Below are 18,655 nucleotides of genomic sequence, written 5' to 3'. Positions count from 1 at the left end.
AAAAGTATTTAAACATGGCTTTTGCCTTAACTGCAGCTATAATTAAGTGAATTAAACTATGAGTTTGATTCATAATTGGTATTTCTGTTACCACAAAGTACAGCCATTCTCTTTTCAAATACATTAAGCCATAAGAAACTGCTTTATACCAGCTAAAGCTTCATAATACATTTATGTGTTATTGGAAGCATAATTCACATGCAGAGTGTTATTAAAACCTTACCAGCTTCCAGTTTAAATCTTTGTACAGTGATTTAACTCCCTTCTCATTCTTTACGTGACATTTTCATAGTAATTAAACATGAATGTGTCCTTACTGTCTGTACCCAGAAGTCCTGTGGTGCACAGGAAAGGCAGCAATAGTCCTATCGGTCTCAGATGCTGTAATAAGATTGTGTCTGTGAATTAGATCTTCATATCCAGAATTGCTCCGAATAGATCAAACAAATGCTACTCTTAAGTAATGAAAATACGGTACATTATAGGCTATGCTATGAATGCTAATAATGTAATTTTTCTCACAGATATTAAAAGTTTCTCAGTTTGTATTATGCCACTTCGTGACATGCAATTGTCTTTTGCTGCTAAATCTAAGCAGTTCTATTATTAGCATGAGAAAAGACCTGAATTACTAGACATTGCATCTAGATGTGTAAAATCTTTATCTCATTATTTCCTGTATTATTATTTTATGTTTGTTTATATTACAGAGTATAAGGATGTTGGATGAATTTTTTTTTAGCTAAGCTACTGACTAGCATATAAGTTATGAAATCTGGTTATACAAGCAAAATAAGCTGATAACATGTCTAAGAGCAATCTTCTTCACTTATTGAATACTGAACTGTTTTGTGTTGTGGTAGTTTTTTGTTTTTGTTTTTTTTTTTAAATCTGTTATGGTGTTGATACAGGGAGCTGTCAGATGTGACACAGAACCTATGAAAGGCCTTCTGGGGTCGCAGCTAGAGGCTAAGTAGGCACCAAGAGCATCTTAAATGGTGCTACGTGCCTATGTGCGGGCAACTGAGTTAAGCCTGAAATGTTCCAAATGTAACCGTAACACATGTTTTTACGAAACTGTTTATTACAATCTTTTTGCAAGAAGGTAGAGCTATGATAAAGATGCCTCTGACAGAAATGTGATTAAGATTTTATTATTTTTTTTATCATATGAAGTTTGACATTTCAGGGTTTTTTCTCTCATTTCTTAAAATATATGGTTTTTATCAACAGGTAGGTGAATACAGAAATGAATCACACCTCCCATCTACTCTTCCCAACTCACTAGGCTGTATCGGTTTTCTGTAGGTACGTAATTTTTTTTTTTTTCCAAATTATTAACAACACCCTGAGAATTATAAGGGGATTTGCCCAGACTTTCAGTTGAGGGTTGGGAGTTAGTCCAGATCTTCAAAGATTTCGGATCTTGCTTTGCTTTTTGAAAGATCTGTGATTCCCTATCATCAAATATCAGCTTAGAGAGGATATAATGTATTTTGCAGATGATGCTAGACATTAAAGTAAAAATATAAGTAAAGCTTCTTAAGATTATTCCAATAGCTAATAATTCACAAAAGCAAGGCAACACGTATCTTTTTAATATCTCCAGCTGAAGGCTGGACAGACTTACTGAATATAATAAATCAAATATGAAGAACACTTATGTGGATTAATATGAGAATAACTTGGTTTAAAAAATAACTTTTTTTAAATTTGTAATTTATCTTGCAAGTTGTCCTGGTTTCAGCTGGGATAGAGTTAACTGTCTTCCTAGTAGCTGGTACAGTGCTATGTTTTGAGTTCAGTATGTGAAGAATGTTGATAACACTGATGTTTTCAGTTGTTGCTCAGTAGTGTTTAGACTAATGTCAAGGATTTTTCAGCTTCTCATGCCCAGCCAGTGAGAAAGCTGGAGGGGCACAAGAAGTTGGCACAGGACACAGCCAGGGCACCTGACCCAAACTGGCCAACGGTGTATTCCATACCATGTGACGTCCCATCCAGTTTAGGAACGGGGAAGTGGGGGGGGCAGGGATTCACCGCTCGGGGACTGGCTGGGTGTCGGTCGGCGGGTGGTGAGCAATTGCACTGTGCATCATTTGTACATTCCAATCCTTTCATTATTGCTGTTGTCATTTTATTAGTGTTATCATTATCATTATTAGTTTCTTCTTTTCTGTTCTATTAAACCGTTCTTATCTCAACCCACGGGTTTTGCTTCTTTTCCCGATTTTCTCCCCCATCCCACTGAGTGGGGGGGAGTGAGTGAGCGGCTGCGTGGTGTTTAGTTGCTGGCTGGGGTTAAACCACGACACAAGTCATACGTAATGATCATCTTGGTCATTAAGTTTTCTGTGAAAACATTCCAGGTAAGCTACCTTCATGTTTGTGTTGGATTAGTGGGGCAACTTGTAATAAAATATTTGACCATAATAACACCAGGTACTGTCAACTGATGCTTTGCAATACCAAATAAATTTTTAAAATAGATCTTGAATCTTGAGCAATGAGCTAGTATTTAATTGCCAGAATTTCAATGCATAATGCATTAAGCGGAGGGATGTTACCAGAATGAATTTAATAATAAAGAGGAAGTTTTAAACTAGTTTGGTTTTTATATGTCTTCTCTCCAGATGAAAGAGACCTTACAATAACCTTAACCATTTTACTTGTGATAGTAGCAGGCTGTCGCTATTTTAACATAGAATCCACACTGAAAATAAAACACATCAGATAACTCATTAGCCATAATTATTGCTGTTGGCTAAACTTTTGGACAAATATTATATGTCTTCCTTTGCTTTAAAAATAAAGGATAAAAATTTCTCTGTACAAACAATTTCAAATTCATGTTAGAGACAGAGTATTACTTTTGACAGATTGCTGTGTAGTCTTGTGCACTCTCAGATCTCAAAGAAGTACAAGGTCAAAACCATTGTTTCTGATGACCTATCTATTTTAATAGAAATATTGCCAAAAGAAATGTTAATCAGACACTTGTCCTGGGAGTGTCATCAAGAGCCTCCATAAAATATAGCACATCGGAAACATCAGGCAAAAAGTCATAAGTGTAATGCTCATCCAATACTTCTGTAAGGTGTCGATCATCTTACAGTGCTAAGTTTTGGGATCAGGATGCTAATATAAAAAAGAAGTATTAGCCCCTTGACAACATTTGCCATGGGTTTCAGGAGCTGTTCTTTAAAAAAAAAAAAAAAAAAAAGCACACCCCACCCCCCCAAACAAAAAAACCAAACAAAACCATTTCTGGCCATTAGTGTGACTCAAGAGGCATTTCACTGTCAACGGGAACTAGGGCTAGAGGGAACCTCAAGTAGGAAGACTGCATTTGATATTGCTTTTCCTGCAGTAGAAGGAGGCCTCAGTGAAGAAAAAATTCAGCACTGTACCAAGTTGTAACAACTCCAAGTAGGGTGCTGGGAGCAGGATATCAAGCTAAGGTGAAAGCTATGTCAAAAACTGAAGATGAAGAGAGCACGACATGTCTAGAACCAGAGAAACTGAATCATAAGTAATATGTCCAGCTCAAGGCATGCAGGTGAAATAGGTTTAGATAGTAACCAAGTATGTTTCCAGATTCGATATGCCTATGGACCTTTGTGATAGTTAAGAGATCTAGTATGGTCAAAAAGTACCTGAAAGAGCGGGGGAAATCACAAGACCAGTACCATCCTTTAGCACCTTCAGTCTTACTGTGGAATGGCTAGAACTATAACAATAGAGGTAATGATGCCTAGGAAGGAGGGCTAGGAGCAGCACTGAGGCAAAGCCAGCTCAGTAGAGCTTGCAGTGCTTTGATGGGCCCAGAAGGGAGATAAGCTCAAATTAAAAAGGAGCTGCTGGCTGTGTTCTTTGCTGCAGAATGAGTTTGTCAGTTCACCCTTGGGGCACCAGATGGACACGCAGTCTGTTCAGAAGCCATTAGGAAGCGTTATGGTGGAGCTAGTGCTGAAGGCAGCCAAATGACTATAACCCTTGTTAGATGTGTACCAGTCCAATGAGGTGATGATAAGGTACTCCCCAAAAAAGTCAGCGCTAGGGCTGGATACGTTGCATATGCTGTCCAGACTACAGTGTAGACAACTTTTTGGAACATAAGAAAACTTACCAGTGTGCTTCAGTATATCTTTTTTGGTACTCATGAAGCATGTTTTGTTACAATGGACTGTTTGTAAGAGGGGGGAGGTATTTCCAGGACATTTAAGAGGTGACAAAAGATAGGTGCTACATGTAGTTATATAGAATACATGATATGATGATGATATGCCTGCAGGCTGGTTATGTATTAATAGATTTCAGCCCAAACAAGTGGAAAAAGACACAACTTGATAAAACTTACCAAAAAGGGAGAGGTAACGATTAGTATGGAGCCTAAATGGAGTAGAGGATATTGCAAAAGAAATTAGTTTAGGTTCTGCAATGCTCCCTTTTCTTCAAAAGGATCTAGTTTACTTTTACAAGTATGGAGCCCTTTCATTTTACTTCCAGAGTACAGACGATGGAACATATTTCATCTTTACCTCTAAGTTCATAAAGACCTCATCCTGCTCTTGCTGAAATATTTGCTGGAAATCAAGGGTGAATTCTTTGCTTAGCATGCTGACAGGGGAGATAACAGCTTTATATCTGCTTTTTTTCCTTTCTCTAGGGTTTGGCTGGGATTTCCTTGTTTATTTTGGAATTCCAATCAGAGACATCTCCATATTTCAAGGAGAATTTAGTTGTGCTAAAACCCCAAATCAGTATGCTTTCTATAGTGAAAAGCAAGCTATATATTTTTTTCAATATTTGTTTTGCATGTTTTCCCACAACTGAGGGGAAAAAACACTACCTAACAAGTATTTTGATAGAAAATGCTGCTCAGGGAATGGACTTTAAAACCCAGCTCTTCTTTTGGAGGGAAGAGAAGTTGATCTGATGTTATTGAACACTCCAAAGTAAACAGCTACTGTTCTATTCACTTCTTTAAAAGTGTAGGATTGTTTTCTGTCTCTAAAACATGCAGTTTCATTAAAGAGAAGATAATTGACAATAAAAGGGGGAGAGTGCACATTTTGATCTTAAATGCTATGTAAGTGACATACTGTCAGAAGAAAACTGCATTGCCTACTTTAGCTTCGTAAACTTTGATAGTAGGCTGGAAGTTGCTGTTATTTTCTATCAAATAAGATTTTCAAAAATCAGTTCCACAGCTAATAAGCAGTATGGAGGCTTAATTGTTTCCTTATGCCCCATTCTACAAATATACTAAGCATTAACAGTCAATTAGCTACCAGCGTGCCAGACTGCTACTTAATATGGAATGTCTGCTGTGTCTTAATTTTTGCCTTGAACAGGTATTTTTATAGAGCTGACTCATAATATCTCACAGTCTCAGTGCAATCCCAACTAATCATTTTAATACTTAGACCCTTGACTGCCTCTCGGAGCTCCTTTGCCAATGGGTTCCTTCATAACCTTTCAGGGAATATGACATGCGCCCGGACCTGTACAGATGCCAGTGTGAGACAAGTCACGTGGAATGCCTGAAGGATGTAATAAATATTGGATGCAATGCAAATTCTGCTGACAGAGATATCTGAGGAAGAGTGGAATTCTCATCTAGCTATTTGAAGGACTTTGTATGGAAATGAACTACTAGTAGTGCTATAGCAATTGCCATATTGCATCAGACCATCAAGTTTGATTTCTTGCCCTTAGCAATGCCTACTGTTTTATAATCTGGTTATTCAGAGAATGAAGGACTACCCTTCTATGAATATGCCCATCTAAGTCACTCGGAGAGAAGGGATACTTGTTCAGGGAAGAGGAGTGGGTTCCTTGTTGATATTTTTTTGCAAGCTGTAACCTTCTTCCCGGAAAGATGAGATTACAGTATCCTTGGAACACACACATCGACACAGCTACAACAGGTTTAGTTACTGCCCTTGGGGAGGTGGGAAGCGGGGAGAAGCTCTGCAAATATTTTGTGTCCAGTTTCTTTAACTACAGTTGGAAGAACTTTTTACCTGATCCATCTTAAATTTACTCATCTTTAGTTTATCAGATATTTTCCCTGCATACCAGCTGAAGAAGAGCATAATTTTCTTATCACATTTAGTTTTCAAATGCATCACTTAAAACCCTTTTTCTGAGTTGTTTAATGTGACTAGTGTTTAGAAAGACATATGCATTCTCTTGAATTTGGTTGGCCGCCTCTCGAGTTTCACTTGGGGCTCTAGCTACTGGGCAAGGCAGATCGTACTTGTGTGAACTGCAACTGGGAGCCTGGATGCACAGTGTAAGCTGTGCTATCTTCAGTCCAGTCAGACATAACCAGTGTTCAGACATTTTCTAGTTATTCCTTTTCCTTCAATTTATCACAAGGAATATTCAGGACATGTAGGATCTATAGTCTCTTTCATTCAAATTTATGTGAAAGCATGTGAGAATCTATATATATAAGAATTAGACTATTGGAATATAGTTTTCTCTTGCAGTTATCACTAACAGCTGTTTGAAAACTGAAAATAAGGAAAGACATGTGGAACTTAGGGCCCACTGAATACAGTGTTGGTTAAATTCATAACAAGATCACTTCCTGCTCAGGAAAGCTCGCTCAGCCAGCCGCAGAAAAGAGGAAAAGACATGGATATCCACCCTGACTTTGTTTTCAGTACTCAGATCATGTGCATTTCATCCTCAAGGTTCAGCAGTGTGTTTACACTAAAACTTTATCAGGATCTGTATTATTGAAAGCTTGTACTGGAGAAAAGCTCACAACGCATTACCGCAGAAATCACCCCTGGCAGTGGAAACTTAAATGCAGCTTAATTGCATAAATATAGGCAAAACTCAAGGCATCTACATGCTGCAGCAGGGGTAGCGTAAAATAACATTCACAAACTGCTCAGTTTTGGTAACAACTGATAACCAGCATTAATGCATAACACAGCAAAGCAATTACATCCATTTATATCCATCCCCTCTTTACAAGGAACCAAAAATGTTGTTCTTTCAAAACGTTCTACTGCAGTGTATGAGACTTGACTAGACATTGGTGTAATGAGATAAACTATTTAATTGGAGCTTTAGCACGCTAGCAACTTACTTATCACAGTATTTGGGATTTGGTGACTAGGGAGCCATTAAAGGTTATCTTTCCTCAAGATCTTGAAAATGGCATGCCGTTTTCACTTGCTTTCCCCTAAGCCTCCTCTTCTGAATATCGTATTTACCTTTTGGAATCTCCTTGTTTTCCTCTATGTCCAGTCTCCATGAGGAAGCTTATCTTGAAGTTGTTTTCCCAGGTTAAATACATTGCCTCCATCTATTTCTCTAGCCACATGAAAGCTTCTACTTATCTAAAGGGGTTTGAGGCTGTATCAACTTGTGCTTTTTCTCCCTCAACAATACATTGCCTGCATTCAGAAGGCAGCTACGATCAGTGAGGCATTGGGAGTTTACTGCTTGAAAGGTTTACAATGTGGGTCATGCTGCAAAAAAAAGGGAAGAGTTTTGTGTGGATGTCCAGTGATTCTCACAGGTTCTGGGAGGATCCCACTTTCCAGATGTGTACATTTCAACTTTTCTTACTAAGTGATAGGAAAGGTGGAGACACTCTTGTCTTAAAAAAATCGGAAGAGCTACAAACTAGTTGTCTCTCCCAGTTTTATGTTCTGCATCCAATAGAATGGGGCACTTTGTTAATGCTGCATACTGGTTATGGTCCAGTTCACTCAGACTATCGTTGCATTTCCAGAAGCAGAAAAAAATTATCACAATAGAGAAACAGCAGCAGGATACAACTGAGGGCAATGCCTGCTGTTATATGCTCTTGAGGATGAGGAAGGGTAAAGCAAAAGTTAAAAAAGGAGGCTAAGCATTGAATCTCTCCAGTCTGACAAAACAGTCTGAAATACACGGCTTCATTTCATATGTTCATGGAGATTTTTGATCCAGTCCTGAGCCTGTAGTTTGACACAACTGGGAATATGCTAATTTACAAACTGAAAGGGCTTGTAATTTTTTGCTGGTGTTTAATATACAAGTATTCAATTCCTCCTTTGTGTTTACCCAAAATACCAAGCTTTGTTCACATTTCCTTTTTGGTGGGTAAGGGGAAAGAGTAGAGGGTGACATGTTTTTAGTATTTAGTAAGCATTTAGTATTTTAATACTGTATACGCTGCGTAATGAATATCACTAGGATCATCTTGATAGAGCTGTAGCTGTCAGTGGGTGAGGCAATTACTAAGTGAGGGCAGAGAAATACTCTTGAATCAAGACTCTGCAATAAGCTGTCATATTTATAGGTACTAGAGAGAATATATTTCACAGTAAAATATTATTTATGGAGATTTGGAAATTGCTGAACAGCTGGACAGTCAAGTTACAGGGCTGTGTATGTGGGTATCTGCTTGTGCTTTATCTTCTGCAGGAGTAGAAGGATTCCTACGCCATTCTTTTGCAGACATGGGTTCTACCAGTTGGAGAACATAACAGCCTTCCCTTAGGTACTCCCATCAAGCATCTGTTCAGCAGTCACCCTAAAAACCCAGCTCTGAAATCCTACTGCACCACTTATCACTTTTTTCCTCTCCACAAATATTTCTCACCCCTGGATTCTTAGAGTGCTGAGTTTTATGCCCTTCTGAGCAGTGGGACATGGAGGAGGTTATTCTGTGGCTTCAACTTGTTTTCCCAGAATGCTTGACTCTTACTGACAGTCATTGTCTTCCATTCTTTCATCCCACTGGTAGGCTTTCTCTGCCTCGGGATAGTCTTTAAATCAAAGAGCCTGATCTTCTGATGTGCTGATCTCCTACCATTCCACCTGGCTTCAGCTGGCATTGTGAGTGCTCAGCACTACTGAAAATTAGCCTCCAAGTGTGTAACTGGTAGCATGTGTTCTTTGTTAGCACTGGCTCTGGCTCACTTGTGCTGATTTGCTGCTTTAGTAGCTTTGAACTTTCTTAGGTCACTGAATCACAATTCATTTCCTATTGGAGTTTATGATTGTACAGAAAAAGCTTTGTCTTGTGAGAGACAAAGGGAAAGGATATACTGGGTTTGAGTTCCTATTTGTTTTACCCTTCCCTTCCTGTTACCCTCTAAGTTAGTGACCTGAAGGATGAAGGTATACTGTTTTAAACTCTGTTTTCATGATGTGATGAGTTGTTCACCAGTAGTATTTGTACAGGCTTATTGAATTTGAATTCAGAGGGCTAACTGGGGTTGAAATTTTTGTCCTGTGTTTTCCTAACAAAATTTTCCTAACACATGTCCAGTTAGCCAGATCACCACTATGTATGACCTGTAACCTAAGGCTGACCATGACACTTTCTAAATCATATTGGCTTAAATGTGTAACTGCTTATATGAACAAAGATCAATGACATTCTGCAGTGGACAGGCCTAACATGTCAAGACCATCTCTGCAGTTCTGTGGTCACATAGCAAGGTTAAATAAGCTGTAAACTATCTCTAGGTCTAAGCTTCCTGAGCCAGATATGCAAGATTCAGAGGAAAGCTACCAACTTGCTTTGAGAAATCTCTTTGCCATTTAAGACACTGAACTTATGCCTCTAATCAGGCTGGTAACTGGAGGTAGCCAAGAGTGCTGGCTGCAGCTATCTGTGCTTGTTCCTGGAGGCCAGCATATCTCAGAAAGCTGGATATTCAATGCGGTGACAAGTGCTAAGGGATAAAAAGGGATCCTACCAAATGTCCAAAGATGATGCTGATGAGAGCAGAAGGGCACTCGGGCATTATCATTTTACGAGGATTTTTGAAACACTGTGAATTCAACATGAGGAGGAATATTAATGGTACAGCTTACCACAACATCCTTCTCGGACACATGAGAGATGCCCCTGAAATTGACCCAGGATAGACCAACTTGCTGGTCTCTGAATAGATCTTTTTAATACAGCACCAAGCCAGTTGTCCAGCAGATTATTTCCTTTGGAGCAACCTGTACACCCAATGGTAGAACTAGTATGGCAAAAATTCTCCCTCATCTGTGCTTTCAGGTAAGTTGACAAGAACACAAAAGGCAAGAATATAGTAGTGCATTACTAGCATTCCTAAGGTTCTTGTGAGCAAAGTCTGCTCATGAGGTATGCCAGCTAAGCATGTTTGTCTGCCTGTCTCAGTTATATTCCCTTGTAATCCAGCACCATTGTTTCTGCAGGAGTTAGTTGTTTTGGCATGCTATGTAACTGCAGTATTTCAATCACATAGCATAGAGGATGTAAACTAATGGGGTTTTACATTCTTTCAAGAAGGTGTTACTGAAACTGGAAGACCACAGCAAAATGGCAGTGGAGCAACTGTCTGTAGCTATATAAAAGAGATGGTGGTATGCACAATAGCTGTAATGATTGTCTGCTTAACGTACACTAACATAATTCATCCTCACAACTTTGTCCTATGATGAAGGCAGGTTAAATGATGTTGCAAACATTGCTCAGAGAGAGAGATGGCACTGTAGTCCTCTAGCTGTGACTGCTAGTAAGGACAAACTGTATGAGTAGAAGCTGGGAAAAAAACAACCTTTAATTGCCATCTTATCCTTTGTATTTATCTGTTTCAGCTGAGAGCGGTGCCTTCTAACTGAACAAAGGTAATTTCAGAATGGAATAAAACCAGCATGGACTCAAGTGAGTACATAAAAAGGTAGGTTGAGGTTCCTACACCATAGAAACATATTAGAAAAAAATTTCTCCATTTCTGCCCCCTCTTATTCCCCCCAAACATCCTTTATTTGCACTAGAAGGGCTTTCTACTGTAGTCATGTGGTCTGTGACTATCTATTGAAAGAAAAGGCTATGGAACACTCAAGTCACAATCTAAAATCAATGCATCAAGTGCAGTGGTCAGGCCATTTCTTGTCCTCCATGACTGTTTGTGGTGGTAATGATAAAAAACAACTTGGCACTTCTAAAGCAATTAATGTCATTGATGTGCTATAAAAACAATTAATTAAGCTCCCTCAGGAAAAACATCTCTGTGTCTTTTGCCTCCCACATAGTTCCCTTTTGCAGTCAAGTTTTCAGCCCTGCAGATCTGGGAGGCAGTTTGTATGAAAGAATTTGGGATAGGTTCTCTTACGTAGCAGGTACAACTGGCAGGGAGGGCAAAAAAAGTATGTTATTTTTTACACTTACATTTTGGCTATTGAATGGACAAAAATAAGGTAAGTTAGGGGCTAGTTTGGTGTATGACTGACTCCACAGTGATTTTCTGTGCTTGGCTTTGTGGTTAAGAGCAGCATTCAGCACTGCAAATGCAGCCCCAGATATGCCAGCCCTGACTAGTACCTGACCCTTCCTCTCTGTGGCAGAAACCTGGTAGGCTTGTTTAATCTGTCCTAAATGACTCATTTATAGAGGACATTTTTCTCCTATGTGGTTGAAGCTCTTCTAACATCCTGTTATCTTTCCAGAGTGCCATGTGAGGGAGTGAGGTGGCCTTGCTATGTACAGCAAAGTTGTCCTTGCTAAACTTGGGCAGTTTCTGAACTTGCATTTGAAATAAGAGTTTCTTGCGGTATCTGTAAGAAAGTGGTCAGCTGATGGTATCATAAGCATAGTTTGATTACATAAATTAGATTCAGGTTGTCCATCTTGGTTTTCTAGCATCTACTTTAAAATGAAATGAAAGGTGAAATAAGATACCGAATGGAGTCCCGGCAGTAAGCAATAAATAGGGATGGATTTGAACTACATAAATCTAACATGATGGAAAGAAGAAGCCAATACATACAGAGCGAGCCAGGGAAGGTAAAGGGATCCTGATTGGAGGAAGTGACACAAATGAGCTGTTTGTGGCAAATCCTCAGATTAACTCTAACTGGAATTAGTAGATGATAGATTGCACAGAACTAAGGCCTAGAGCCACAGAGATAGATGTCTGACTCTGGTTGTAGCAAATGCGTTATATGCCTAAATACCTTTGAAAACCTTGTCCTTAAAATGCTTAAATGTGGATAGCTGTTGTAGAATTTGTAAACCTCCCATAGTTACTAAAGAAGTGAACAAGTAGGACATGACAAATACATTGGGTTTGGCAAAATAGCTGCAGAACAGAAGCTCTGGCTAAGCTAGTCACAGCTGCCTTGTGATTACCCAGGAAAGGGTGGGGTGGTTTCTTTGCTACTAAATGCTTAACAAGCAGGTTGACCTCTATGGCCAATGTACCTTTAACCCAGGTGAGAGAGCTGCTTTCTAAACGGACAGCTTTTCACTTAGAGTTTGCACTAAGGAGAGCAAGCTGAGAGTTTGTCTGATGTTAGGGAAGTGTGGAAGGAGTAGGATGTGCTCGTTAAGGTTGGTTCACAAATGAAGATGTATTGATGAGGTGTTGTTAGTGTTTCTGTTCTCAAAACATTGTGTGTGCAGTGCTGGCTTTCTAATGCTAACACATTTCAGAATATCTTCACTTGTGTGGGCTTTGCTGTCTCTAAAGGAGGCCTAGTGCTTCATGACATCTGCGTGTTCAGGATAGTGAATGCATGCTGTATTTGTTTCCTTTTTTGGAATGATTTTTTTCTTCATACTCGGTAGAAATCCGTTCTCTTTGTTTTAAATTATTGAACTAATGTGGACCTTGAAGTGTTTTGAGGATTAGTTTAAACATTTGTACAGTGCTTGCTTTGAAGATGTAGAATACTATTTAAGTGCTAAGATTTAAATATGGGCTGTGAAGCGCTGCTGATTGAATTTTCGGAGGCAGCATGTTAGATAACACTGACTTTGTTATTTAAAGGTAAAATGAAAGCTATGGAAAACTATTCCAAAATATGAACAGTAGACAAAACTTCTCAATGATTTTGTAGAAAATAATATGCCTCTGGTTTTTTTATGGATACTTAAAAACCTTTAGGGCTTGATATGGATTAGTAGACTTATACAGAATATGTAGGGGATTGTGATGGGAACGGCACTCAAAGCCCATCATTTGGCCTTGGACTTTCTTGCGTCACTACCGATGCCAGGAATAATTGACATTTTGTAGTTTTTTGTTGTTTTAAATTTTGATGCATGTATGCAGAACAAATGGAATAAACAAACAAAACCTTCACTGTGTGCGCTACAGCTTAGAGGACAAGGAAATACAGATGGGCAGGCCTTAGATGGAAAGGTTATAATTTTTCCTCTGAAAGAAATACTGTTCTGTAGAACTGTATAGCATAGATATGAATGGGTTAAGGCATTCTGCTAAATATATTGTCAAGGCTCCAGAAAAACTTCACAATTGAATTCCAATTTTCTGCAGGAGGAAATACAAGTATATAGATTTTGGTGTGGTATTCTATGTAGCAGGCATAAAACCCATCCTGGAAATTTCCTTTCATTAATAAATAATAATAATGGCAACTTAATAGTATAGGTGCATAAGGATTGATGTGTTTCTAGTTCTTCCTCTTTAAACAGCAACCGTTTCAAAGTCTGACTGAAAAATAGTATTGATGACTCTTTTGCAGAATGTGCAATAAACATATTTTAAATGTTTCCTCTGTTAGCTGCTTATGCAGACATGTTTCAGGTTAAAAACTTTAGGTATGAAATGCCTTCTTCTAACCGGAGTGGGGTTCTTTTGTTTGTTTTCTTCCCCAAGAACTGAGAGAATATTTCAGACTAATCTGAAATGAGTTTTTGTGTTCTCCAAGCAAACTGCAAAATCAATTATTTGCATAGCCCTAGTCTTAATGTGTATCATCTGCTATTGTGTATTCTCAGGGAAACAGTAGTCCTCTGATGTGCTGGCACGTTTTCAAACAACCTAAGTGATAGCTTATATCAGTTTGATTCTGTGATTTACTATTTCAACATAAAGATGGAAGCAAATCTATTTTCTATTTGTTTCAGCAAGAAGCTTTGTTTCACATAACAGTATTTTACTACACTTCATCTGACATAGAATAATCCTTGTAACACATTCTGAGTAGGGTGCTGTAAGAATGTTTGAAAAGAAAGGGAAAAATATGTTCTCAAAGGGACCAGCACTTCTAAAGAGAATGAAAGGCCAATGAATAGTTGTTTAGGATTTCTGTTTCCTTTTCCTTTCCCAAGAGATTTTACAAACATATTTTGATAGAATATAGTTATCAGCACTGTGAAACACAGAATGCCTGTACCTTGCCAAAAATGTGATGTCATAGTACAGAAGTTGTCAATTACAAGATGTGTTTGCTATTCTGGAGGACTCCTTAAATCATGAAATGAAGTGAAAAATCTAAATTTTTAATTCAGTGCAGACCTAGGCATAATTTAAGCACTATTTTTGCTGATTAGCTAGAGAAACAGATGCATCATGTGAGAGTGTGCTGGATTTGGAGAACTTGTAACTGAGGTAGGAGTGCTGCTGTATGAAAACATCCAGGGATGGCTAGCAGTGAGTAGAAAGCATTATGTTGGCTAGCAAAGCCAGGTATCAAAATAAGAACTGTATATAGCATTTATATAGTTTGTACGTGGTAAGCTAATCTTTGATCTTTATGATATGATGGATATTCTTCCTGCAAATCGGGGGTCAGACTCCCCCTTAGTTTCACTGCAAGGTTTCAGTTTGAAGTTATGAGTCAACACAGATGATCTAACTTGCTGTGCTCTGCATCTGGTAGGTGTGTGCACCCTTTATGAGGCTTTGGCAAGGGGTATCTGGAAAACGTGGTCAGTGTTAGACATCTATTTTATCTACTGCCAAGAAACTCATTCAGAAACTGGTCGAAAGAGGCTGCTCCATGGCCTGGAGCAATGACAGGGGAGTACCCTTGCGGTAGACGGGCAACAGTGCAATTGGTTTTTTTTCCCAGGGTCTTGCCTGGCATTGATTACCTTAGTATTTGAGTGCTTCCCAAACAATGTGACTTGTATGCGACATGCGTTGCCTTGCCAGCTGGAGCCAACAATAAAAGCTCCTATTGGAAGCACTTTTAGGAGGAGAACACTGTCCAAGCTTCACTGATGCACGTGGGTGACTTTTACACACATCCTAGTTTAGCTTTTCAAAGTAAAGCAGGTAAGCTTCAAACTCACTTGATAATTCAAAAAAAGTCTGCAGAAAGACCTAACCACCTTACAAAAGAAGCACAGTAGATATGAAGAGGGCGTGAATTTTGATTTCTTCTGTTCATTTTCTTATTTTGATGCAAGCCATTGTCATTTACTTTCCAGCACAGTGTTTCTTGATGACCATGAGAAAACACTGTGCCATTAAATTGCTGCAGGTGCATTTTAGCTATCTGCATTCACATTAATATGTTTAGGTAATTACTTAGCCCTGTATGCAGTCACATCACAGTTTGTAGAATCACTTGTACAAATATTTATGTTCTGGTACATGTCAAAAAAATAACGCACCGAGATTGGTATGGCGAAGACCCTTGAGAGTTAAATGCATATAACAGAAGAGATGTTGTTTAATGGCAAGACTGAGAAAGCATTTCATAATAAATCTCCTAGGCTGTACAGGGAAAAGGAAACTGATGAATAGTGACAACCAGGAGCCAGCCTTGGTTTGATTTGAAACTGAGAGACTTTAGTATAAAGGAGAACGTTACACGTGTACACCCATATGGAATGCAATGCAATTGTTTGTAATCTTGGGTATGAAGTACTCTATAAATTGCTTTAGTGATGGATGGCCCTAAGTTAAAAAGAAGGTAAAAGTCAAATCAAGTTGGCAATAGCTTTTATAGACTTCAGAGATGATCAGCCAGAGGTTTAGCTGAAAGTGCTGGTACAGAGTCACGGGATGCTTGAGGGTATGCTGAGCGGCTGTCAGCCCATGCTGACAGACCTGCTGGGGCCTCACAGTATGCAGTTCACATAACTGACAACAATGTAGCTGCAGTAGTGAAAACTAGTGACCTTTGGTGTTCTGGTGGCTAGTGTAGAACTAGGCCAGAGTACTTTTTTGACCTGCACTGTTATTGAGACATATGAAAATTATTTTGCATTTGTATTCCTGTGTTACCTGTGGCCCCAGCCAATGTGAGCAGGGACACCTCACCAGCAGATGGCTACCTTCACTGGTCTCCACTGGTATCCCTGCCACACAGTGGCCACATTCAGCATGTGAGATGGAGGATGCCCCCACTGAAGAATACCTTAAAGCAAGGGTTGCTTGTATGTCCTCTTTGAAGGTTTGAATAACCTCTGGCTGAGGAGGAAATAGAACAAAGGTCTTCTATTCCCTAGCAGATGTTCTGTAGCTGGCTATTATGTAGGAAGTAGGCAGTAATACCTCTCCTTCCCACGTTTTTAATGAAACAGATTTTTACAAGAAATATTCTAAGTATCTACTCTTGGCAGAGGGATGCTGGATTTGGAGTGGTGGAGAGATGTTCTATGACTACAGAAAGTGCTTTTGTGAGATCTTCAAAGAGGTGGCTTAGGAAGTTTTATAGCAAGCCAAAGACATTATTTTAGCTGGGGGGGAAGGGAGGGACAGTGGGGCAGACACGATGAGGACGAGTCATTTAGGAAGTACAATGGAAGCACATTGATTCCTGCAATAATCACTGTCCCCTTCTGCCTTCATTCTGGAGACCAACATCAGTCAATTCAAGGCTGCTCAACCTCTCAAACTAGCAGGAAAACATGTAACTGATATAACATATTACCACAAAACTCAGTAGTAGGAGAAGACAGTGCTAGCATTCTGTCTGAGGCTTTGCTTTCAGGTAAGGATCACTTGATTACTGAGGAGCATAAGAGCCATAATAGGTGAAGACAGTCATCCTTCCAAAGAAATAACTTCTGTCAAACACTTCCTGATGAGGTTATGAGTGTTAAGCTGGGGGAAAGGGATTCCAGAAGTAATTCAATTAGTTATATAAGCATATGTGACTATTCTTTTCCTACAGGGAGTATGCTGTAAATGGAGCCCATCCAGCATGGCTCAAAGGCTTGCTTGTTTGTTTTGCTTTTATCAGCTTGTAAGGGTCACTTGTGAACTCATAGCTTCAGAGAGCAATCACATGGAAGGTGTCTGGCAAGCAATGGGAAGACACAGATAACAAATCTGGAAAAGCTTATCAATGACAGTCTATTTCTGATCTGTTTCTTAAGAGGACAGGAATCTTCAACTGATTTCAAGTTTCACTCCAGGATGTGTGAGGGACAGCAATGGGGGAAAACAAAGAGGCAGTAGTCTTCTCAAAAAGCCTTCCCAGGGAAGATGACAAAAAGTTAATTGGTTCCAAAGAACAATTCCAGTGAAGTAATTCACTCTTCTCCTAAGGATTACCTATATGTACATTATGAACTGCTGCCACACCAGGACTGTGGGTGATGGTAGGTATGAAGTCCAAATGACACACTAGATCAAGAGAATTTTGAAAAATGAAATGGAAAACATGGAGACAATATGAATGCCTCCTTAGTGTGAGGAGCCAGACTACAGCATTGCAAGGGGTGGTACCTCCTTCCTGCTCATCTTGCATCACCTTTGGCTAGTCACAGGCAATAGTATTGCCATGTTTTTTATCCCTCCCAACAATGCAGAAAAGGCAGTCATCCTTCAGAAACTGAAGGATCCAATTTGAAGCATGACTCTGACCATTGAAGGCTTATTTATTTTAAGCACACCCATTTTTCTGTGGTTTATTTATTATTCCTAATAACTGTGAATACTTTAGTGGACAACATCAGCTGTTTCCAACTGTTAACAGAAGTGGGAAATTCAGATACACAAGCACATTCCGTTATTTCATTCCAACAAGAAATAATAGACTGGCTCTTGGTCCATGTTCAATGTGCTACTGGTATTTGCTCTAGGACACCTGATACCTATTTTTCCTTTATTCCTTTTCCTCTTGAGACAGATTTCAAAGTAAGACAAGACAGGCCTAGGTGATCCTGTTCACCTCAGTGTGTCCCAGACAGTTTTTGCTTTATGATCTTCTAGCTATATAACATAACCTGGTCCATACCATTGAATGCCTATAATTATCTTTTTTTTTTTTTTTCTTTTAATAAAAATAAATTGGTTGGGTCACAGGTAATATAGGAGTACAAATGCAATGTCTGATTTAATTATTATCATTCTCTAGATTTGAGGAACTATTTGAAAATATAAAAATACATAACATTTGGATAAATCAAGCTGAGTTCACATCTTCTGTGCTATCAGAATGCTGCACTTGAGACTAGTAGAAAGGAAAGGAGAGCAGCAAGGTTACAAAGGGCAAGTTAGAAAGCTCTGACTCAGAAAAGTAATTCAATCTTCTCACCTGGAGGGTTTCTGTTAAGTACAAGCTGTGAATTGCACTGTTGTAGTTCTGAATGGTGTTTAAGAACTGCAGTGAGCTGTTGTACCCAACCGAATACCATGAAGGGGAAGGGAGGTCAGTGTATGTGCTTGGGTGCCTCTTGAATTTGTCACTTTAAAAGTGTACATTCTCTGAATACTACTGCATACATGCTTATGAGCAGAAGTGTTCAGTGGGAATTGGAGGGCTTGATGCTAATAAGTTTATTCTCCAATGTTATTTTATGTTTCATTGCCCTTTGAAATCTTGACCAAAACGTACTACTTTTTTTCTGTAGCAGTGGTTTGACTTTGAACGCACAAGAGGAAGGCCATAGCTATAGGAATTTAGGTTACAGCACTCTGTCTAAAAGCACAGCATAACCACATCACAA

At 39.1% G+C, this 18,655-nt stretch overlaps 1 protein-coding gene across 1 annotated transcript in view; it reads right to left on the bottom strand.

Moving 5' to 3' along the window:
* The window catches only part of CFAP144 (cilia and flagella associated protein 144), a 51,544-nt gene that overhangs the window by 14,420 nt on the left and 18,469 nt on the right, over positions 1–18,655 (bottom strand). Inside the window, exon 2 of the mRNA XM_052800405.1 lies at positions 318–381. Coding sequence (XP_052656365.1) covers positions 318–381 — 64 coding nt within the window. The remainder of the gene's footprint in view (positions 1–317; positions 382–18,655) is intronic.

This window comes from Harpia harpyja, chromosome 11, assembly GCF_026419915.1.
Source record: "Harpia harpyja isolate bHarHar1 chromosome 11, bHarHar1 primary haplotype, whole genome shotgun sequence".
Lineage (NCBI taxonomy): Eukaryota > Metazoa > Chordata > Aves > Accipitriformes > Accipitridae > Harpia > Harpia harpyja.
Note: the sequence above shows the minus strand (reverse complement) of the source record. Positions and strands in the feature narration are given on the sequence as shown.